The sequence below is a fragment of the Silurus meridionalis genome, chromosome 5 (assembly GCF_014805685.1).
Source record: "Silurus meridionalis isolate SWU-2019-XX chromosome 5, ASM1480568v1, whole genome shotgun sequence".
Lineage (NCBI taxonomy): Eukaryota > Metazoa > Chordata > Actinopteri > Siluriformes > Siluridae > Silurus > Silurus meridionalis.
In genome coordinates, this window is record NC_060888.1 from 9,276,993 (window position 1) to 9,297,273 (window position 20,281).

A 20,281-nucleotide genomic window follows, 5' to 3' on the forward strand; every position below is an offset into this window, starting at 1 on the left:
CTACAAATACACACAAATCTACACAAATTAACAAATCAAATCCAAAGCTAATAAAAAAGGCACGATTTCTACAGTGATTTTCTAGCGCGAGTTTCACGCTTCCATTTCGTCCACACGCAGATAAACGTGCTTTCCCTGCACGTGACAACCCATCATCATGTGACTCTGAGTAGAAACAGGAAGTTGGTGAATCAGCTTTTGTGGCTGCTTGACTTTCTACCTGCTTTCCTACAAATCTAGTGTCACGGCACTGGATTGGATAAATTTTCCTGTTTGTCATGAGTTAGCCAATCGGGTTAGTGTATATAGGCACGTTCGGCCAATCGTAATGAAGAAGGCGTGGTTTGGTGGAAACAGGTGGGAAACTGAAGAGGCTGTTGGACAGCTGTTGGAGCTGATTCATTAACGCTGTGAGCAGAGAGGAAAGAGTGGTTTTGGACACACTTTGAGAGCTTGTGGGTGCCAATAATTTTTCACTATCCCTGGGTAAGTTGCAGATCACCAGGTTTTCCTATATTGACAGTAAAGGAGAGAAATGCTCTCCTTTACTTTAAAGGACAGAGAGTGAATAGGTGTAGTGGATACAGATACTGCAGGAATGCAGAGGAATGGAGCAAATGGACAAACATTACACTGCATAATACGTGTGTGTGTGTGTGTGTGTGTGTGTGTGTGTGTGTTATAATAATAATATATTGTGTTTTATTTGCATATTCACTTGTATTTCGGGTATTTGATGCCAAAGTAAAAGCTACACAAAGTTGATTTGTAGTTGAAAGGGGCGATAATAAATATATATATATTAAAAAAACCAGACAAAAAAAAAACATGCAACCGTTTGGTGTAAGGAATCTTCAGATTTTAGCACTGTTATATTGACAGTATACACATATATGAATCTGATTAAAATGTGCATTTTCACTTTTTCTTTTACATTTCTTTGCCAGTTTTGCTTTGATATTTTTTGCCACATTGTTCACTTGAATTGTAAATTTGAGAAAATCCAACATCAGTATGAGCTTTACATGTACTCAAAATAACAATTATGATATTCACCTGCTCCTCAATACTGAAGCAGAGAATCACTCCAGCTGTTGGGAAGATTGTCTGCTAAAAGCCTATTGAAATATTGTTAAGGAGAACTAAAGTACTTCTGTCCTTCTTTTAGTACGTAACAAGCAGGAAATTTCCAATGTGAAACCGCACACTGACATCTGCCTTACAAAGCCTGAGATCACAAATGAAACTGCATTGAGGAAGTTGGAAAAACTCTTGCATTTCTTCACCTGCTTTTGTGAAGAGCTTTCAGGCAGGAATGTCACTTGGTTAAATCTTATTTAAAAAAGAGCTCTTTGACTTGGCAAAGTCCGTCAGAAAGCTCCTTCCAAATAGGAAAAAAGTGTCAACAAGGAAATAGTATCAGCTATAAAAAACATCCTGAATCAGAATCAGGTTCCAGCTGTTAGTGACTCTCAAAGTACAGACATAAATAAAACTATACATTATACAAGACTTTCCTTTTGGAGAAAACAGTTTTGACAGTTACAAAGTGCCTACTCTGGTGACCTCTTCCAAAAATGGCAATTAAAGATTTCAGGGAGAGAAACTTCACCATATCTACATTTATGCTCACTTCAAACATTGGGTTTCTGTGAAGGGTCTACCAAACTAGTGCTGTATGAAACCGCTGGTATGGTGTAACACGAGGCTGTGAAACATGACCAAATTGCAGAAGTTGTGGAAGCTGTGATTTATTAAGTCAGTTTTACGATCTGTAATGAACAATTGGACCTCCTTGAGTGTTTAAAGGCTGTGGCATGGAGAAGCTGGTGTTGGATCTATGATGATTGTAAATGTTGAGCTATTTTATGAGTTGCTCAGTAGCTCGTAGTTTTATAACCACAAATGACTGTAAAAGACTGTAGAAAGAACATTATTCATAATCTTACACTCCAGTACTCATGTTAGTTCTCACTCTGCTGTATTGTTCTGTATTGTTTGAAGATTTATAATCACACTCTTGATGTCACCTAAATAAGGATGGGTTCCCCTTTTGAGTCTGGTTCCTCTCAAGGTTTCTTCCTCATAACATCTAAGAGAGATTTTCCTTGCCACAGTCGACATGGCTGCTCATCAGGGATAAATACATACCATTCACCTTAACTTTCAATTTCTGTAAGGCTGCTTTGAGACAATGTCTGTTGTGAAAACGCTATAGAAATAAACTTGACTTGACAATTGTCACTTGGATAAATCTCATAGAAAGCACAGTATGTGAATACTCTCTCACTGCAGACCCATTTTGTCAAAAACATCCTTTCAGTTTATGACTGTACAACAGGTTTATACAGAATGGAATTAGGAAGCTGTGTTATTATTTAGCCACATTTGGATGTAATGAGGAAATAAATGTATTTCCCCGTACATCCCGTTGTTTCAAAATCGTACGCCAGCTGGGCTCGTTTGCGCCTCGTTTACGCGGGGATGTTGGATTATCCTGTTTTCGTTCACAAATTACGTACATAATATGTACAAGACATATGTACAGTATGTACAGACATCGTCTGTGCCTTACAAAATGTAAAATAAATGCGAAAAACACAGCTGACTAGCTTCACAGTAACAATTCAACAACTTCTTCATGAAGAGCATATACCATGCGAGTTTCTGTGTAAGTTGTTGTTATAGAAAAGTTGTGGTTTACATGCTATAGATGTGCTGTGGTTTGAAGTCTGTATGCCTCCCACAGTGCAAACCATATAGAACATGCACCTTTTGTCAACCGTGCATTTTTTCAGGGTTTTATTTGTATTTTTTTTTACTGGTGTTAGAATATAATTGATTTTATACATAAATATTAACAGTAAAATTTACGCTGATGAATGTTAAGCACCAACTGGTGTACTTTGCGTAGCAAGTACTTAGAATTTTGTTACCACATGACAAATGTTCATATTTTTGAAATGATTTATGAAATGTAACTAAAAAGCTCAAGAGTATAGTCATGTTCAGACTGGAAAATGTCGAAATGTGTGTCATTTTGCTTAACCAGGTTTAGGTACAGATTTGACTCACAGCCATGCAGTGGAAAAGTGTGTGAGGAGAGTGTGTGTGTGTGTGTGTGTGTGAGGAGTGTGAGGAGTGTGTGTGTGTGTGTGTGTGTGTGTGTGTGTGTGTGTGTGTGTGTGCTGCAGGAATTTCTACATCATACTCGCAATTTTAAATAAAACAGATCATGATGAACTGACATGTGATAACATTTTTACCTCTCTCTCTCTCTCTCTCTCTCTCTCTCTCTCTCTCTCTCTATTTGTCTTTTCCTCTCTCTTCCTGTGTCTGTTTCTCTCTTTGTCTTGCTATGTCTTTTATTCTTTCATTTTTCTCTCTCTCTGGTCCTGCCATTATTTTATTTTATTTTTTATACTGTATCTATCTCTTTTGTTTTTCTGTATATCACTGTTTTTGCCTGGCAATTTCTACCTTTTTGTCTATCTTTCTTTCTTTGTTTGTCGATTGTTTTTTTTAATTTGGACTCTTTCTCTCTATATCTCCCTCTCTTTCTATCTCAGGTCATGGGCTCCATGTTCCGCAGTGAGGAGGTGTGCCTGGTGCAGCTTTTTCTGCAGTCCGGTGCAGCCTACAACTGTGTCAGTGAGCTGGGAGAGCTGGGTATTGTCGAGTTTAGAGATGTAAGAAAGCCAACACGAAGGTTCACACATCTATAGATTCGGTGTTTTTGTTAAAAAAAAACATATATATTATTTTTGTGTAGAATGGTATGAGTGATTTTAACACCTGACATTCAAAACAGCTGCAGGGATCTTGTTAGAGTATTTTGGCAGCTTTGACAAGTCAGCAACATTTTCACATGATGAGCTTTTTACTATTATCTATAGCGTTAATGGTAGTTTTAATCCTTGGGTTTAATCCTTGTCAGTTTAGTTTGGTTAAAGCCACATTAGGTTGTAGGTGAGATCAGGTAACCACTTCCTGACTGATGTGTCAAGTAAGCATGTAGAAAAAAACAAAACAAATTCAGTCCTCATTTTCGATTTTCTGAAATGTGTTTATTTTGTCTGAAATATCAGTTCTAAAAATGTAAATATTACACAAAATACAGTTTTAAATAATCTGTTTTTTTATTGAAAGGGAAAAAAGGTTCCAAAACCATCAGGTGTTGAAAACTAGATGCTTCCTTAAATAGAATAGAATTAACTTCAGTTATACACCAAGGTCCTGTTAAATCTAAAGCCTCATTTAAATAGACACAAAAAGTTAGCCAAAAATCTTTCATCACACAGTACATTATGCTATGATCAAAAGTAATTCAGGGAGAGATGAGAAAGAACGTGATTAGGAATGTTTCAAACTAGAAAGAGTTTGTCTTATATAAATCTCAGCCAGCCACAGTGAGATTTATATCAAGATGATAAAAACAAACAAACATGGAACCCTGCTGACCTTTCCCATAAAGCGTCTGCCTCCCAGAATTTTTCCAAATGTATTTTAATGACTAATCTGGGATGTCGCAGAGCCCGGAGAAATGTCTAAGGAATTGTAAGCCTTAGATAAGGTCAGCATTCATGATTGCACAAATAGACAAGGACTTTATTAAAGTTGCTAATCAGAATTTGTTAAAAAACATATTCTGTGGATTAAATTTTAAAGTAAAACTTTTTGGAAGACATGGGTCCTGATACATCTGGCATAAACTAATCTAGCCAACCTGGTGGTGGTAGTGTAATGCTCTGGGGATGCTTTGCTGCTTCAGGCTAACTTGCTATAATTTGTAAAACCATGTAATTGGTAGAAAACGTCTTGTGACAAAGAAATTGCTCTGTGATCAGATGTTCAAGTGCAGCACGCCAACAATCTAAAACACAAGAACAATTCATCACTGAAATCTGGCTCCAAAGAAGTCAAATTACTTTAATAAAAGTACTCAATTAAAAGAGGAAGACTGGTTGAATTAGTGCAGGTCTGCAAATAAAAGTGGGTCAGAAGTCCTCCAGTGTGATCACATGGCTTACACACAAAAGTGATAAGTGATGGACCTTGACCAAACTGAGCATTCATTTCACCTCCTGAAGAGGAGACTGAAGGGAGAAGTTTTCTTAAAGGAATTAGATTAAAAAAACTTTACAAAAATGGAAAAACTTTTAAAGAAGAATGCAACAGTTTCACAATCACATCACAATCGCATCACAATGATTAGGGTGGTGAGCCCCAAAAGGTACTAAATGCTGGATGTAAATGTCAGGTAATAGACGCTAAAATTCTGATCTCTTGCCTCAAATTTTGATCTGGAACCCAGATGTTTTCACTGTTCCAGTGTTTGTAAAGATGACTGAAGGTGTTGCATAACAGTAGATGTGTTTCTTTCAGTTGATTGCTCATTTAAAAACTGTTCTTTGCGTTTCCTCATATTTTTCCTGTTCCGTTACATGTTGTAAGAGGATCTGAAACCATTTAATGCAAAACGTGCAAAAATAAAAAAATCTATTTAAAGAAATTACCTTTTCATAGCACTACATGTCTTGGCATATGCTTAATAATTGAATGTTTTGTTTTAATATTAACAGGATTTTTTTTAACTGAAAATACTAATGCTGAACTTTTATGCTGAAAGCTGTGCACACCGGACCTCTATACTCACCCTTTTTCTCATTTTATCTTAGCTAAATCCGAATGTGAACGCATTTCAGAGGAAGTTTGTCAGTGAGGTGAGGAGATGCGAGGAGCTTGAGAAAGCCTTTGGTGAGTAGTTTGGGAAATTCTTCTTTGAGCGAATTTTGACACCGTGTGATTGTAAGTTAAATGGTCTTCTCTTCTTTTTTTTTTTGTCGTTCTTCTTTCTTTCTTCAATATGTAATCAGCGTTTTTGGAGCAGGAAATCACACGCTCCCACTCTCCACCACTCAGCACACCCCTGAAAGGCCCCTTGCTCATTCCCCCTGCCCCTCAGCCCAGAGAACTGCTAATTATCGAGGAGGAGAGTGAACGCTTAACCCGGGAACTCAGAGAGGTGTGTGTGTGTGAGCGTATACACGTCTGAAAATCCCTACACTGAACTAGCTTTATTTTCATTTTTATTACTATTTGTTTGTTCTTTACTGTTTCAGGTTTCCAGAAACAGAGACAGCATCCGAGCTCAGCTGAATCAGCTGTGTCAGTACAGAGGAGTGCTAACTCAGATGCATTTCCTCACATCCTCTCAGGTCCCGGCTAATCTCAACACCAGATTTCTTGCATCTGAATGGTTGATTTTACAGAAAACGAGTTATTTGCATGGTTTATCAGTTTGAGTGCAAAGACCTAAGAAATTATACTGTGTCATAATTCTATGCACAAGGTGGCATCAAAAAGTTTCATCAGTGATCTCTGACATGAAGGATAGATCATCTAGAGCACGCTGACAGAGTTCTTGGTAGACTTTGACGCGGTGTTCCTTTTGCTCCTGGGTCTGCAAACTCGGCAACTACTTGGCACGTGTAAAGATCACACGTGAGGATTGCCTGCACTTGTATTGCAGACTTTGTAATTCACGTTGTCTGAATAGAGCAAGTTGCACCGCACCTGATAAACACTGGCCGATGTGTTTTAGCACACTGACTTATTAAAATCAGTGCTCCCTGTGACTGTGCGTGCAGCCTTGTGCTGCCATCTGTTGGCATGTGACAACACTTGTCTTGACACTAAAACGTTTTGATACCACCTATATAAAATCGTAAAAAATCATTTCGATAACAATTTAAAATCTTTATTTTTTATATTATTTATATATATATATATATATATATATATATATATATATATATATATATATATATATATATATATATTTTTTTTTATGTATTAATGTGTCACAGGCAGCACCGCCTCCCTCATTCGAACAAGTGGGTTTAGCAGAGAACAGGCAGGATGTGAGGCTCAGCTTTGTAGCTGGTGTTGTGCACCCATGGAAGGTACCGGCTTTCGAGAGGCTGCTCTGGCGCGCATGTCGTGGTTATATAATCGTGGATTTTCGAGAAATGGAGGAGAAGCTGGAGCATCCCGAAAGCGTAAGAGATTTATCAAACAGCGATCCTTAATGTACCTACTGTGTTTATGATCTGAGGATTTTTTCATATTTTATTCTGACTGGTGATTTTGTGATTCAGGGTGAAATGGTACAGTGGACCATCTTCCTTATCTCCTATTGGGGGGATCAGATTGGACAGAAGGTGAAGAAGATCTGTGACTGGTAGGTTTCATATCCTGTTTGGTCATTGCATAGACGAGCATGAAACCTTTTTAATGTTTATAGATTAAACTTTTTTTTGTACAGAGTTTTGGTCTATTATGATACGATTGCGCTTTAGTGCCACGCTAAAAAAAAATAAAAAAATTTACGATTACGAGATTAGATTACAAACCCCAACACGCTATTCCACTCCTTCAGGGTTGAATATTTTGATCGTCATACTCATAGTCTTTTGAGAAAGAATATATACTTTTTGAATAGCATGCAGATGTAACCATCGATAATCTTGAGACTGCACAAAAGAGGCAATTTCCTCAATGCATGTCTGATTTTTTTTTTTCTTCAGGAATAAATTACCGCTGCAGTGTCCATTTACAAACGCTCACTCCGTGGTGTAAAAAGACAAAGAATTTCCTTATTGCTAAATATTTACCTAAAGTAGAATTTACCCAAATGCTCCATATCCATTTTATGCAAAGCAGCTAAACGTTTCTCGCAATTCTGTGATTTATCTCAAAAGGTTACCATCTAGTGTTTGTATGTATTTATTCTTGTAATTTCAGATTATTATTTGTTTTCAAATGTGGCACTAAAATGCCATCATAGTTTTCATAATATATAGTATGGAGAAAATATTTGTATTGATTTTATACAATAGGAACCATAATTTCTTCCAATATAATATAATATAAATCAATATAATACAATATAATGGGAGATGTCTTAGATATTACTGATGTAAAAGTAAGTATCAAACTGAGTAACGATAATGAGTTGCCTGCAACACACCCAGCTTCCACACACAGACGTTCCCGTATTCGGAGAGCCAGTCCGAGAGAGAGCAGGTTTTAAATGAAGTCAAGACCAGAATCGAAGACATCAATAAAGTGAGTAAAGCCATTCAGCCACTAAACTGGTCTGAACACGAAGTTCTCATGCATTGAAAGCATTGTCTATGCTTCCTCATTTTTCTCATTTTTCCAGACATTTCTTGCATGAGATACATCTTATCTTTACTCAACTTCTCAAGCCTTATCTTTCCCTTCTCCTCTATAGGTAATGAAAAATACAGAAGACTACCTGCAGCAGTTGCTAAGGCGTGCCGTGACAAATTTGCCAGAGTGGCGTGTGCGGGTGCAAAAGTGCAAAGCCATTCAGATGGTGCTGAATCTATGCAGCCCCTCGGTCACTGAGAAGTGCCTGATCGCTGAGGCCTGGTGCCCTGTTAACCAGCTTCCTGCTCTACAAAGTGCCCTGCGTGAGGGAGGGGTGAGAATTTAATACTCGTGCAAATGTTTCACACTTAAATAAACTTGCAGAGTTATTAGTATTCGTTCACTAGTAAGGACCAGGGTTATTACAGTCAATGAAGACTTAAGTTGAAATAAGATTGAAAATATTTGCAAAAAAGAAGGGCCAGGGGGATAAAATCTGCTTAGAATGACAGTTAGCTATTAGCAGTTAGTTCATTCCATTGACGTTACACAATGAAGAGTGTTTTTGTTTGCATTCTCTTCTAAAGACCAGTTTGAAAAAACGGCTCAACTTTCACTCTCTCCTTAAAACTGGAGGTATTGCATATAAAAACTAGCTCCAAATATATATCTAAATAATTGAATTAATAGAAACTAGCTAAATGCACAAAACTGTATGAACTGAAATGCCATATTTCATACTGTTTTCAGTAATGAGGCTATAGAGATTTGAGGCTTTGTAAAAAAAAATAAAAATAAAAAAAATAAGAATTATTACAGTATAGTCACTACGACTTTTTTGGCTAGAAGGAATACTGCCTATACTTCATCTATTGCACAAACCCTCTATTATTAATGAATTTGTTGTTTGGTTGTGTCTTCTATGAAGTGGAGTCATGTGCTCGTTGTCTTTCTGTCTCTTTCTGTTTATCAGAGGAAAAGCGGTAGCAGTGTCGATTCATTCTACAATCGTTTGCCTCCTAGCGCCTCTCCTCCTACCCTCTTCCCAACTAACGCTTTCACAGCAGGCTTCCAGAATATCGTAGATGCTTATGGAGTAGCCAGCTATAGAGAGGTCAACCCAGGTAACACCCTCACCACTCCTGCAGACTCACACTGGTATATAACAGAGCTACACAAGCACCATGTCTTACTCCTTCTTCTCCGTATCTCGATAGCACTCTACACCATCATTACATTTCCATTCCTGTTCGCGGTGATGTTTGGAGACGTAGGGCACGGCCTTCTCATGACACTTGCTGCTATCTGGATGGTGATCGAAGAGAAGGACCCCAAAATGAAAAACCAATCAAATGAGGTAAAATGTTTGGCATCATTCTTTTTTTTTCCCTCCTAATCTCCTTCAGCTATAGGTTTGATGTTTGAATAATTACCCCAAAGAAATTTGACAAATTAAAGAATCCCACTTGTAAACGATGCCATAATCAAAAGAAACTGCAAGTGAGGACCAACAAAGGACATCATCACCTACTTTTGTGCTTTCATTTTCATGTGAAATGTGCTAGTAGGAAGACGTACTTTTGCTTTAACGAAACCATTTCCATGATTTCTGCCTACACTGCAAAATCCATTGGTTCATGCATTTTAAAGCACATTTGTATATAAAGATGTTTCCATTTTCGGAGCTATCTAAAGATAACAAATAACTCTAATAAACACTCTCAAAGGTCAAAATTAGCCTTTAATTAGCTAGACTGGTCATTTGAAATTCAATTTACCAGAATTCAATTATTTATTGTATTTATTTATTTATTTATTTTTTAACATATGCCACCAAAGAAGCATTATCTCCCGACCCAGTAAAATGCTCTGAACCTTTCACAGATTTGAGACCAAAATTGAATTCATACACAAAAAATAAATGGCAGTCAGAATAGGATCAGTGCTTAAAGGATCAGTGCTTAAACAACAAATTACATAAAATAAATATTTTTATGGGGGGGTTTTTAGAAAATGTTTATCTTATTTAGTTTCATCTTTGTATAACTAAACCTGGCTTTCGCCATGAACATAGCCATAGAAGCTGGCATGGCATTAAAAAAAGAAAATTCCAAATGTGAGTGAATGTCTAAGCGAATATGCACAGACTATGGGGATAAATAAACTGAGCAGAACTGAACAGTACTAATAGGTTATCCTTTAATTCAGATGAGATACTCTTGAAGATATCTCTCAATGGTGCGTTAACATTTTCAGGGTTTAGTATGTTTGATTCGAATGTATTCCCCTGAGTGGTTTTTAAATAGGTCAGAGCACAGTAGCTGTACACGAGTATGAGCTGAAACAACTGAATCAAAAAGATCTAAATCGGCACGACTACAGGATGTGAAGTAAATGTGCTTTGTTTTTTTTCATCAGCTTGTGAGCTGAGTTTCAAGGTAAAAACTGCAATGCCCAAACTCTTCTATGGCTAACGGAGATATTGAAAGCAGTAGTCTGTCTACCTCTGATTTGTAATTAGATACATTAGTTATATTTTTATATATTTTTTTTTTTTTTAGTCTGAAACTTTTCTCTCCAAGTTTCATACACATATACATTTAAATATAAGTGAATTTAGTTCTATAATTCTTACATTCTATAAAGCCGCTTTGAGACAATGTTTATTGTTTAAAATCAAATTGAATTAAATTAAAGAAAGATTAGTGTAACTCTGCTGGAGAGGTGGGTTGCCTTCATTGTAGCTTTTAAGACAGAAAATCAAGAAAAGCTGCCAAAAGCTACTTTGTGAATGTATGCAGCCACAGTAAAAGTGGTACATCACAGAATGTAGTGTGAAATATCCCAAAAAGAGAAGTGTCTGTTTTAAATCCTACTGCAATGTTGAAAAATTGGCAATGGAGCATTTTTATTTTACATTCCATAAAATATGAACATTTTCAGCATTAGTTGAAAGATGAAGTGAAAGTAGCCTCATTTACCTTTTCATGAAATAGTATTTATTAAAGAATTCGAAAAGAGTTCTGTTCTGTTCTGTTCTGTTCTGTTCTGTTCTGTTCTGTTCTGTTCTGTTCTGTTCTGTTCTGTTCTGTTCTGTTCTGTTCTGTTCTGTTCTGTTCTGTTCTGTGGTAATCACCGGTACAATATGTGGAAAAATCATTAGAGTTTAAGCCCCAAGATATTCATTAGCAAGAGTTTATTGAGGTTTTTTTTCTCGGTATTCAGATTTGGAGTATGATGTTTGGAGGACGCTATCTCATCCTGTTGATGGGACTTTTCTCCATCTACACTGGTGCCATCTATAACGAGTGCTTCAGCAGAGGCCTTACTGTCTTTCCCTCGTCCTGGCACGTTCGTCCCCATGCAAACTACTACAACTGGACGTACGTCTCACAAACGCAAATAAAATGAGTTTTTTTTTTTTTTTTTTTTTTTAATTTTATAACAAAATGTTTACCATGTTATCTTTATCTTTTAGAGAGGACACTTTCAAGTCTAACCAATATCTCACACTGGATCCCAATGTTACTGGAGTATTTACCGGACCCTATCCTTTTGGCATTGATCCGGTAAACTTGCAAGATTAAAATAATTCAAACGCTCCAATCTTTTTTTTTTTTTTTTTTAAAGACACGTTATACCAAATGACACAGTGTTTTTTCATGTATCAATGCTGTAAACATGTCTCTATTTTATCAGCATCCTTTTGTTCTTACATTGTTATTATTGGCTGGAGCACAACTTTCTATTTGTAGTTGATTCAGTTATAAGCAGGAATGCTCTTTTTTTGTTTTTTTGGAATTTTGTGTTGGCCAGTGGTGGTCAAAATACACAAACCATGTAGTTGCTTAAAGTAGAGTCGCAGTTCACTATTTAAAATATGAATTCACTTGAGTAAAAGTACAAAAGTATTTGCCTTCAAATGTACTTTAAGTATCCAGTATCTAGGATTTATTATAGCTATAATAATTATGGTTTATATTATTAATTTTATCACAACTCTTTGCTTAACTCTTTGCACACTATTCCATTAATAGAATAATTAATTAGTCAAACACTGATATCTTTTAAAATTATCATGAGCCTAAAACTTTCCTTCTATCTACTACTATTGCACAAATAAGGCTACGAGTGTTGTTGCAAATTTGAGTCAGGAGTTTATCATTAATCCCTTTTAAAACTTTCTGCTTGCTGTTCAACTGATGCTGAACCGTGCTAAGTAGATACCACCAACCAGCAATTAAAACAAGTACAAAACAGAACGTGCGCTCTACACTGATTGGTGGTTTGCTGCGTGCTTGACCAGTTAAGTTTTGATTCACTGACAAATAAAAATGTCGTTGATTAAAAAGTTATTTGACTTCGACATGTTGTAAAGTTATGTGAAAAAGCCACTTAAGTACAGTGATAGATTACATTTACTTTGTTACTGTCCACCATTGGCGTTTGCCCACAAAATAAATCACTAATTGGCTAAACTTTAACATAATTACACACATACTTTTAAATTGATGGATGAATCAATCAATTCGTTATACAAAGCAGTGTATGAAATAATCATTGAACGTCCATCTGAATCTATTAATTTATTTATTGCATATAGTGTCACAGTGTGTGTGTGGAATGGTGTTAAACTGGGCAAATAAATAAATGATATCTATAATCTTCAGATCTGGGGAATGGCTAGTAACCACCTGACGTTCCTTAACTCCTATAAGATGAAGATGTCTGTAATTATCGGAATCATCCACATGACGTTTGGAGTCTGTCTGTCTTTTTTCAACTTTTTGTGAGTATCGCAGACCGTTATTATCTCCATTATTACCTGTTGTAAGACTTCCCGTAAGTAGATCATGTATACGCGTGTTTCTCTGTCCCTCTGTAGACACTTTAGGGAGATAAGCAGCGTGTTCCTGGTGCTGATTCCCGAGTTGTTTTTTATGCTTTGTTTGTTTGGTTACTTGATCTTCATGGTGATTTTTAAGTGGGTTGCTTATGATTCTATGCACTCGGACAAGGCGCCCAGTATCCTCATCCACTTCATAGACATGTTCCTGTTCACAGAGAATAAGGACAATCAAGAGCTTTACAGTGGCCAGGTATTATCATCATTTTGTCTTATTTGGTTATGTATACATTCAGAACCAAATTGTTTAGAATTATTGTTGTCAGTTTTTGACACACCCACTAATGTCAAACAAATTTGTGGCCACGTGTCTCATAATTCACAACCTGGCCAGCCCTGTAGATTAGGTGTTGGGATCAGGCTTATATTTAGGTTTCTTTATAATGGGTAAAAATAATGATGTATGGTAATCATGAGTGATGATTGCTCTGTTTAAATGGTGTTTTTGTTAAAATATGAAGTATTTGCCTCTGGTCTCTCTGTAGATGACTGTGCAGAAGGTTCTGGTGGTTCTGGCAGTGTGTTCAGTTCCTGTACTGCTCCTGGGAAAGCCCATTCATGAGTACCTCACCTTCAAGAAAAAGAAACGCCAGGCTGCTGTAAGGATATTTGTACAAATATTGAGTATGGGTCATTGCTGTTTTAGGATAATTTTATTAAGGAATTAATTAAATAATGAGTACTTATTTAAGTAACTAATTATGTAACGAGTAACTACTTAAGTATTTTATAATGTAATTAATTAAGTAATTGATTGATTTAGTAATTATTGAATACTATATTCTACATAGTACATGCATGCATAATTAATGTTTTGCATTTGCATGCTCCCAAAATGCTAAACATTTATTATGAATGCACATGGCAACAAGACCTTAATCCATTTTATTGAAAAATTGTATTATAATAATAATAATAATTATTATTATTTTTTTAAGTAAAGGCTAAAGCTAAGTTTAATATTAATTAAATAAATATTTAATTATATCACAAGTTTCTGTATAGAATTACTATTAAATCAACTCGCCCTCTCTGCTTTATCCTGGGAACACAATAACATTTACATGTATGATATTTTGCAGACAGCCTTATCCAGAGTGATTTACAGTTATCTAAGTTATACAGTAATCCCCCGCTTTACCGCGTTTCGAATTGTGCACCCCCGGTTTATCGCGGAATTGCATTTGCCACATAACTTATTTGTTTCCCTGATTTTCCCACACGATAGACCAAAAAAAGATAGAGAATTTTTATGTTGAAATAATGAAATTTATTAATAAACATATCATTACCAATTATAAGATAAAGTAAAATGTTAATACAGTACAATACTGTATACATAAAATAGCATTTTTGGGGTGGCATCCATTAGCGCGGTTTTGGAAAATAACCACCGCGATAAACTGGGGATTACTGTACTACAGTTGAGAAGTTAAGGTTTAAGGGCCCAGCAGTAGCAGCTTGGTGGCTTCATGGTGTGAACCCATGAAGTCAACATTTTATCTACTGAGCTAAAACCTCTCCAATAAAAACGCTTGACACATGGTTATATGGATGCTCCCATTTTTGACACGCTCATTCGTTGCACAGGGTGACCGGCGTCCTCTCTTAGCAGAAAACGGCTCAGTAAATGCTCAACAGGATGAGGTCGACATAAAAGTCGGGGAAGAGGAGGAGGAGGAGGTGAGTTGTTGAAAATGTTAAATCTTTAAGTCTAGTGTGTCTTTTGAAATTTGAGTATCACCTAATAATTCCTATGCACCATCAGCTTAAGATAAGTTGATTCATTTGTTGAAATTGAAAGTTACTACACAGCTATCTTGGGAAATGCAGTGTTCATTTTTGGTTTAATTGTATTGGGCTCTATAAATGTAAAGCCAAAGATTGGAATGATTCAGTAAAGACCAGCTTGCTAATGTCAATTAATTCCAGAAAAAAACCTCATGTATTAAAACTTTGCATTTGGTGGAAACAAATGCTAGGTTTCGGATGTCACTTTTTACATATTCCTCAGGCACTTAATTTTCATATGACCATGAAAGACTGGCCACCTACTAATGTGTTAGAAGCATGACTTGTAAAAAAATAGCACACATATTGTTTAATTTTGAGCTGGTATTTGGTTGATTTAATCCCCATGTTTTTTTTTATTTTATTATTATTTTGTTAACAGGAGTTTGATGCGGCCAATGTTTTCATGCATCAGGCAATCCACACCATAGAGTACTGTCTGGGCTGCATCTCCAACACTGCCTCTTACTTGCGTCTGTGGGCTCTCAGTCTGGCTCATGCCCGTGAGTGTATCATGACACCGGTTTCCATTTTTAGCATGCACTTGAATGTTATATAGTATTTAAAGTTCCAGGAAAAAAACGTTAAATGTAAAAATGTAAAATAAGTGTGTAGATAGCTTGCTGGATCAGGAAGGAAAGAATGGGACCCACAAACACATGTAAACGACTCAGTTAGCTCTCACTCCCGAAGCGCTTATCTCTCCCTCTTTTTTCTCTTCACTTCTCACTGAAAAAGACATCACTCAATGAAAAATGCGCTCAGGTGTTTGATTCCTACCGCTCACATCCTCCAGCTCTGCTCTCCATTCACAAACCGGCACTCAAACATGCCCTGACTGCGAAAAAAAGGTTTATATGATCACAGCCCTGAGTGCTATGTTGAATATCCTGGCAAGTTTAAATGGAAAAAAACCCCGAAGTGTGATCAATACTGTTCAAGGACATTCTGAACTGAAGATACACAGCCTACTATAAAATCCGAATAAAAAAGCTAGCACAGTGGCTAAAGCCGGATAGAATTCACCACACACAACCCAAGTTCAAGGGGGTGAATAATTACATAAGGCACGCACGATAAATTAAGCTTTACTCAGTATAAGTCCTGGCCACTTTATAGTGAAGGGAGAACATTTCTGACAAGTCTTGTTTGTTATCAAAAAGGTATTCTTATTTTGTGCATGCGAATTTATATTGAGAGCAAAGATCATGTTTCTATTTCCTGTGTATATTAATTGTGCGTCTGTGTTTTATAGAGCTGTCGGAAGTGCTTTGGGTGATGGTGATGCACAACTCTTTTCCATATACTAGCTATGTGGGAGGTGTGATCATGGTACCCGTATTTGCTTTTTTCGCCGTCCTGACCATTTCTATTCTTCTCATCATGGAAGGTCTCTCTGCGTTTCTGCATGCTCTGCGACTTCATTGGTGAGAGCAACACACAAACACGTACAGTAATTTATGTCACAAACTGTTTAGTCTAAACACCTTGTATTTTAATATTCTTCTATGTATATAATCTCAAGTCTGAAAATAAATGTATATCTTTTTTTTTTTTCTTTTCTCCCAGGGTCGAATTTCAGAACAAGTTCTACAGTGGCACAGGCTACAAGCTCAGTCCATTTTCATTCACCTCTTTAATCAGCTTCTCTTCAACCAACTAATGGTTTATTAGCAAAGAATTATGTGCCTGTTTTTAACCAAAACATTTCAAAACTTTGTTTAATCAAACTATGTCCTTCTGGGGTTTGTGGTGAAGATCAGTCTTCATGCTAGTGGAATATTCCCTTTTTATCTTTATCTAAGAACAGTTTTACAGTTTCTTGTAACAGCTAAAGGATTCGGTTCATGGTAACAGCATGTCATAACTCTCAGACAAAATCATATTGGTATGGGGCCTGATATTATATGTGATACATTCCAGAGAGTATATTAAGATATGAGCACCAAAAATGTAACTCAGGGAGATTTTATCCATAAGTTTTTGTCTGTGTGTCTCAGTAAAGTAAAACATAAGACTTATTCTTTTTACTCCAATAATCTGTGAATGGAAATATTCAGATGAATCAAAGGGAATTGTTTGTTCCAGGGATTTGCTTCTTGTTGTGTTTTTATGTCTTCCTGTCCTGCATGTAAAGTCTTTTAATCACTTGCTTTGCCAATGAGATATGATTTAAAACTGAAATATAGAACACTGCAAAACAAGTTAACACAAAGTCAATAAAACTTGTCTAATATTTGGGTTTGTGTATATTTTTGTGTGTGGGTTTTCTCACCCCTTTTAACCCAAACAGGTCTTGGTTTCATTGTTTTATACAAAACGTGGATTTAAATAATTTTTTCATAAGGAAATAGGAAGACGATCCAGTATTTTTCTTTCACCCATTGAAGACACTGTGTAACGTAATCAAGTGTCTTTAACATATCAATGTTTGTATTTGTTTATATTTAAAAAAGAGGTTAGAGGTTTAGGTGATATTTACTCAACAACAGTGATGAATGGATGGGTACACTTGGCTAGCTAAATAGATGGATAGATACTTACCTGAACCGACAGACACACAGATAGATAGATGGATGGATTGATTGATGGATAGATATGGATGGATGGGATAGATTGATAGATAAATTGATGGATAGATAGATTGATGGATAAATAGATAGACATGGATAGACAGATATAAATGGATTGAGAAAGTTAAAGATGGATGGATGAATAGATTTAGTTTGATTCACGGATCTCAAACAAAGACAAAGGATCATTTTACTTAAATTAGTAGTGGGAAACTGAAATCAGCATCACAAAGAATTAAAAGTATATTCATTTATTATTTACATTATAAGTAAAAAATAACAAAAGAATAAATAGATAGATATACAGTATCCAAGAAGAAACAAATACAGTGTGAGGGTGTGGTGGAGGTGATGATAAATATACTACTACCTTTAGTAATAATAAGTGAGATTATTGAATGTAATCGTTTATGATGTGTTTAAGTTCAGGGTAGACTTAAGTTTTGTTTCAGTTCCTGCAACACACAAACCCTGCTTTGCATCATGTTCCCTTTAAGCCTTCAAGCGAAGGCAAGACTTACTATCCTTTAGAATGGTAACAAGTAAGACATGTGGCCAGACTTCTTGCAGTACTCACATCCAAGTGGTAGGATGAACCTCTCCTGGCTATCTTAAAATAAACACCTTCACTAAATGCAAAAGAAAAAATCTTGTCTTGTACTTTTCTAATTACAAAAATTACTGTCTGGATCCCTATGTAATAGATATACACCTGTCCGGCTCGCTCAGCGGGTAGAACATGAGACCCTTAATCTTAGGGTCAATTCAATTTTTAATTGCATAGCACTTTCAACAATCAACATTGTCTCAAAGCAGCTTTACACAGATAATGTGGTAAGAAAGAATAAATAAGATTGTTCTTTATAAGTGTAACTAATGAGCAAGCTGGTGGCAGCTGTGGCAAGGAAAAACTCCCTGAGATTGCATAAGTAAGAAACCTTGAAAGGAACCAGATTTAAAAGGGAGCCCATCCTCATCTGGGTGGCACAGAATGTCCATTTATTACAGCTAAACAATGTTGAAGTGTGCAGTAATGGTGATCAAATTTGGGGACTCCGGCAAGACTCGCTATGGCAGCATAACTAAAAGGGAGAGCCTGAAGGTAACACAGACATGAGGGATCTCTGGGATAAGAGACGGCCCACCATGCCACCTTCAACAAACCTGAGTGAATGCGTGGGAGTATGGGGACGAAAGCTTACAAATATCCCAGTTCACCTAAAACTCTATGTCCATGATCCCTTCTGATCTGCTCCTTTACCTAAGAAAAACCTACCAATAAAAGGCTTGACTAAATAAATATGTTTTCAGCCTTGACTTGCACACTGAGACTGTGTCTAAGTCCCGAACACTAATTGGAAGGCTGTTCCATAACTGTGGGGCCTTTGTAGACTTCAATATATGAGGTACCAACAAATAGCCTGCACCTTTTCATCTAAGTAGGCATTGGGAGCCATAATGGTACAGAAGTTCACTCAGATACTGCGGCGTGAAACTGTGAAGTGTTTTATGTGTTAGTAGTAGTATTTTATAATCAATACGATATTTAAATGGAAGCCAGAGTAGACTGATTAAAGCAGGGGTGATGTGGGGTCGTGGATTCTAGCCCCACATTGGGCATGTTGGTAGGAGAATTCTAAGCCACCAGGAAGAGGGAAAAGAGGAAGGCCAAGGAGGAGGTTTATGGATTTGGTGAGGAAAGACATGCAGGTAGTTGGTTTGAAAGAGGCAGATGTAAAGGACAGGGGTTATGGAGATGGATGATCCACTGTGGTGACCCCTATTTGGGGGTGGAAGAAGAAGGTTACAAGCCAATATCTCATGTAAGAAGCAACATGAAAAAGGTAATTAACGTGATCTTATTATAACTTATACAGTATTACACGTTTTTAGTGCTTTTTTGTTTGTTCCAAGAGATTTACATACACTTTGAAGTCTTTAATAAAATGGGAAAAGTTTTGTCTACATTGAGCCCATGTTTTCCTATGAATATAGAATTTTACTAATACAATAATCAAATGTATAATATGTTGTTGTTTACAATTCAAGTTTTTATGTTCTGTATAAAACAGCACATCTATTAATATAGTACTGTATAAGCGAAGTATACAGTAGGTTTACTGGTTGGCGCTATTTTGGGTAATGTGTTTTGTCTTGTGTTGTCTGTCTGCACTGTCTGTCTGTACTGTTTCCTGTCTGTTTGTACTGTTTTTCGTCTGTACTGTTTGCACTAGGTTGCACTCGATGCACTTTTTGTAGCTTGTGTTGTGTTGTAGCTCTATGTTATTTAGTGTAGCACCAGGGTTCTGGAGGAACGTTGTCTTGTTTTTGCTGTGTACAATGTACCACTGTGTATAGTAGAAATGACAATAAAAGCCACTTGACTTGACTTGATATGGAATTCCATATCTGTCTAAAAGAATCTTGAGTAAATGCAATTTGCAAAAGATGTTAAATTGATTCTTATACTTGACCACAGAATTCACAGATATATAAAATATTCATCTTTAATCTTTCCAAAACATGCTTAGCAGGATACATTTTATATCTTGTTATTTATACAAAACTTGTTTGGCAGTTTCCATACTTTAACCCAAGAAATATAACCAAATAAAAAAGAAAACAGGAAATTCCAAGGACCATCTCTATTTTTCATGAAATGAAAATTATCTCTTTTTTTTTATAATGTGGTTTGTTCCCCCAAATAAAGTTATAAAGAATTCGATCTAGATCTTTAATAATCATGGAAGGAACATCCAGTAATAAGGATGTATACACAGATCTAGATACACCTTCAGACCTAAAGCGTTTGGGTCAATGACGCCATGACGCA

General features: G+C 36.3%; 1 protein-coding gene across 1 annotated transcript; it reads left to right on the forward strand.

Annotated features, from left to right (window-relative positions):
* Positions 1-331: 331 nt before the first annotated feature.
* On the forward strand, positions 332-17,113 carry tcirg1b (T cell immune regulator 1, ATPase H+ transporting V0 subunit a3b). Its single transcript, XM_046849694.1, has 20 exons — positions 332-486; positions 3,570-3,689; positions 5,679-5,757; positions 5,877-6,025; positions 6,123-6,218; positions 6,870-7,061; positions 7,161-7,243; positions 8,037-8,130; positions 8,300-8,512; positions 9,152-9,302; positions 9,396-9,535; positions 11,404-11,561; positions 11,657-11,747; positions 12,849-12,967; positions 13,064-13,277; positions 13,570-13,683; positions 14,675-14,767; positions 15,258-15,378; positions 16,131-16,302; positions 16,445-17,113. Exons 2-20 carry the CDS (start codon positions 3,573-3,575, stop codon positions 16,536-16,538), a joined length of 2,490 nt encoding a protein of 829 aa, XP_046705650.1. The 5' UTR covers positions 332-486; positions 3,570-3,572; the 3' UTR covers positions 16,539-17,113.
* The last annotated feature ends 3,168 nt before the right edge of the window (positions 17,114-20,281 follow it).

Bases quoted from the DNA above. Each gene is read 5' to 3' on its own strand.
- tcirg1b (XM_046849694.1), top strand. From the start codon at position 3,573: ATGGGCTCCATGTTCCGCAGTGAGGAGGTGTGCCTGGTGCAGCTTTTT. The intron at 9,303-9,395 runs GTAACACCCTCA...GTATCTCGATAG, and splicing joins CTATAGAGAGGTCAACCCAG to CACTCTACACCATCATTACA. The intron at 11,562-11,656 runs GTACGTCTCACA...TTTATCTTTTAG, and splicing joins GCAAACTACTACAACTGGAC to AGAGGACACTTTCAAGTCTA.